At 34.2% G+C, this 2,936-nt stretch overlaps 1 protein-coding gene across 3 annotated transcripts in view; it reads left to right on the top strand.

Annotated features, from left to right (window-relative positions):
- The first annotated feature begins 1,253 nt into the window (after positions 1–1,253).
- Positions 1,254–2,936, top strand: part of LOC106678992 (methionine aminopeptidase 1D, mitochondrial) — a 6,370-nt gene continuing 4,687 nt past the window's right edge. For 2 of the 3 annotated variants that reach the window (XR_001342879.3, XM_014417891.3), the window contains exons 1-4: positions 1,254–1,420; positions 1,505–1,724; positions 1,804–1,995; positions 2,073–2,223. Coding sequence is in view for 2 of the 3 variants with exons in the window: in XM_014417891.3 (XP_014273377.1) it covers positions 1,353–1,420; positions 1,505–1,724; positions 1,804–1,995; positions 2,073–2,223 (631 nt within the window). In the remaining variant the exon portion in view is untranslated. Of the gene's footprint in view, positions 1,421–1,504; positions 1,725–1,770; positions 1,996–2,072; positions 2,224–2,936 lie in introns of all 3 variants that reach the window. The other variant, XM_014417892.3, reaches the window with a different exon arrangement.

Here is a 2,936-nt window from a genome sequence, read left to right on the forward strand (position 1 = left end):
CTCATCATAAAAGATTAGATTGTACGATGGGTACCCGGCCAAAAAGGAAGTTCTTCCTGTGGATTAATCTCAGAGACAGTGAACTTGTTGCAGTGAGCTACATGCCAAGGAAGAAGATCGAACCATGTTATCAAAGAAAATGTGGATCGCCATAGCCACGTCAGACTTTCTCGTTTGACGGAGAAAGAGTATTAGTCCTTTTTCTTTTAGAATTTATCAACGGGTGAAAAAAGGTGGTGGGGCCCAACGAACGTCAAACTAGGAAGAGCTATAATCACTGGACATCGGAAGAACTAATTAAGTCATCTTCTATCAAAAAAGATTAGTTAATCTAAAGGGGCCTCTACATGTTGGCCGAGCCATGGCGAACTCAGACATACGCGAGTATGTGGATGGGTGTCTTGGCTTGGTTGGCCTAGGCTCGTTGCCGAGCCGTCGAGAGTCGGTTTTTGGCCACAGATCAAAGGGGTTCGTGAGAGCGCTCGTGTAGCATCTACACCATTGTTCTTTGTCTAGTTGCAACTGAGAGCTGTTAGGAGGTTAAAAGTGTTTGTTGGTACTTTTTATAATAAGTTTTATATTTAATCTTATTTATTTATATTTAATTTCCTTTCATTATCATTTTTTGTAATAAAAATAATACAATCCAAGTGCAATGGCTGAAACCACTAGTACGTCCGCCATGCTTGCCTCTCTGAATAACACTGACATGTGGATGGTCCGCTCTTTGTTTACCGAGCATTTGTACGAGCCTCCGATCCGTGGCGAGCGGCCAGCATGTGGATCCACCTTAAGACAGGATGAATGCAGGCAGGACGGTGGTCGGAGCAGTAATAGTCCGGCAGTGGATAAGGTGTAGCTCTATCAGTAAGGTGCTCAACTGAGCACTAGGGGTGGATTTTTTTTAAGGTCTTCACATCCTTCCAAAAAAACACACCATTTTTTGCCTTAAAAAACAATAACGTTTTCATCAAAATGGATATAATTTGTTGTTGATTGATGTAATTGTTGCTATGTTCAACTGCCCTCTCCTACCTTCTTAAGTAAAGGAACTGTTACTCCTTAAAGTTAAAATACTAAATATACATTTTTCTATATGTTAAATATATGATCTATTTTCAGAATTGATTTTATCGTTCATTTGTATGATTGCGAATTTTTAAAATTGATGACATTGAGTGTTATCATTTATCATATTATCTATCATAAAGCTTAGTGAAGCCAATATTATTCCTCATTGGACTTTAGGTTTGTTTACAGAACGGTCTTTACCGATTGACGTTTCGTGTGAAACTGGAAGAAATATTTAATTATTATTAATCACAAAATTATTTTGGTTAGAATTCACCAGCATGGCGTTAAGAACTGACTCTCTACTGCTTAATTTATTCAGATCCATCAGAACATATTCAACACAGAAGTTAGTTGCCTAATAATTCTTGTGATTTATGTTAATGTATGTTTAGTTTAAATTTGATTGGAAATAATCAAAATGATTTTTTAGAACATCTTGCGGATACAAATATAACATTGTCCAACCTTATCCAGTTTCACCTCAATTAACTGTTGGTAAGGAGGTGGAGAAGCCTGAATATTGGAAATCAGGAATACCAAGTCCAGGACCAAAAGTAATTGAGATAAAATCTAAAGAACTAATAAATGCAATGAAAGATACTTGTCATTTAGCTAAGACAATTTTAAGCTCTTTGCAGGGATTTATCAAGGTATTCAGTGACCCAGAATTCATGTCTTTTAATAATCATTTTGAAGGAATGCAAGTTTGGATTTTTATTGTCCTGTCAGGCTGGTATAACAACAGATGATATTAATATCTTTGTCCATAGACAATGTATTAATCATGGAGCATACCCATCTCCTTTAAACTACCACCATTTTCCGAAGTCTATATGCACATCAGTGAATAATGTTGTATGTCATGGGATTCCTGATAGTAGACCTCTTCAAAATGGAGAAATTTTAAATGTAGATGTGACTGTAAGTTTATCATATTTTGATCTATAGATATTTTAGATATCGTATTCAATTTCCTAACGTCTTATTCCATTCTGAAGGTTTATCTAAATGGCGTGCACGGTGATTGTTCTGCCATGTTCTTTGTTGGAGAAGTCGATCCAGATGCGATTAAGTTGTGCAATGCCACCAAAGAAGCATTGGAAGCTGGTATTTCAGCTTGTAAACCAGGACAACCATTTTCTGTTATAGGTAAGTCATATTTTTTTAAAATCAGTTGTTGGAAAACCATGATCAAAATAATTTATTACTATTATTAATAATGAGAAGATAGTTGACCATGGATAATACATATGAGGAGAAGATAGTTGCAGTCAGAGAATAACACAAATAAGGTTTTTAACTTATTTTTGTTTCTCTGACCGCACCTCCAACTATCTTCTCATATATATTATTATAAGATTAAAGAGACTAGATTTTTATGTTATTGCATTTTTTTTTCGGTAGCTCCAAATTAATAATTTATAATATGTATTAATATTATAAATTAAACAATAAAGTATTGCAGGATTTAGGTGTTTTATATACATTTTGGTTTTTGTTGCTTGTTTTCTGGTTTTTTACTGCATGAAAATCTAGTCTCTAATTATAATTTTCTGAGTGTCATACGGTAATGAATTTTACTTTTGAAGCTCTCTTGTTTCTTATATTTAAAAATATTTCATAGAACTTTATATATATTTTTTTTAATGACTGAAATAATTGTCTTTCTGTCATTTCCTGCAAACTTCATTTTTGCTAGCCATCTTACAGTGGTTGCCGGATAAATATTTCTTTTTGGTTACCAATTTTTTATAATTAATAAATATAAATTACAATAACTATGAGAGATGGTTGACCGTGGATGATGAATGAGGAGATGGTTGGGGGTGCGGTCAATGAAAAACACAAATAAGTACGATTAA

Source organism: Halyomorpha halys, unplaced genomic scaffold (genome assembly GCF_000696795.3).
Source record: "Halyomorpha halys isolate HHAL.00 unplaced genomic scaffold, Hhal_1.1 Scaffold171.1, whole genome shotgun sequence".
Classification (NCBI taxonomy): Eukaryota; Metazoa; Arthropoda; class Insecta; order Hemiptera; family Pentatomidae; genus Halyomorpha; species Halyomorpha halys.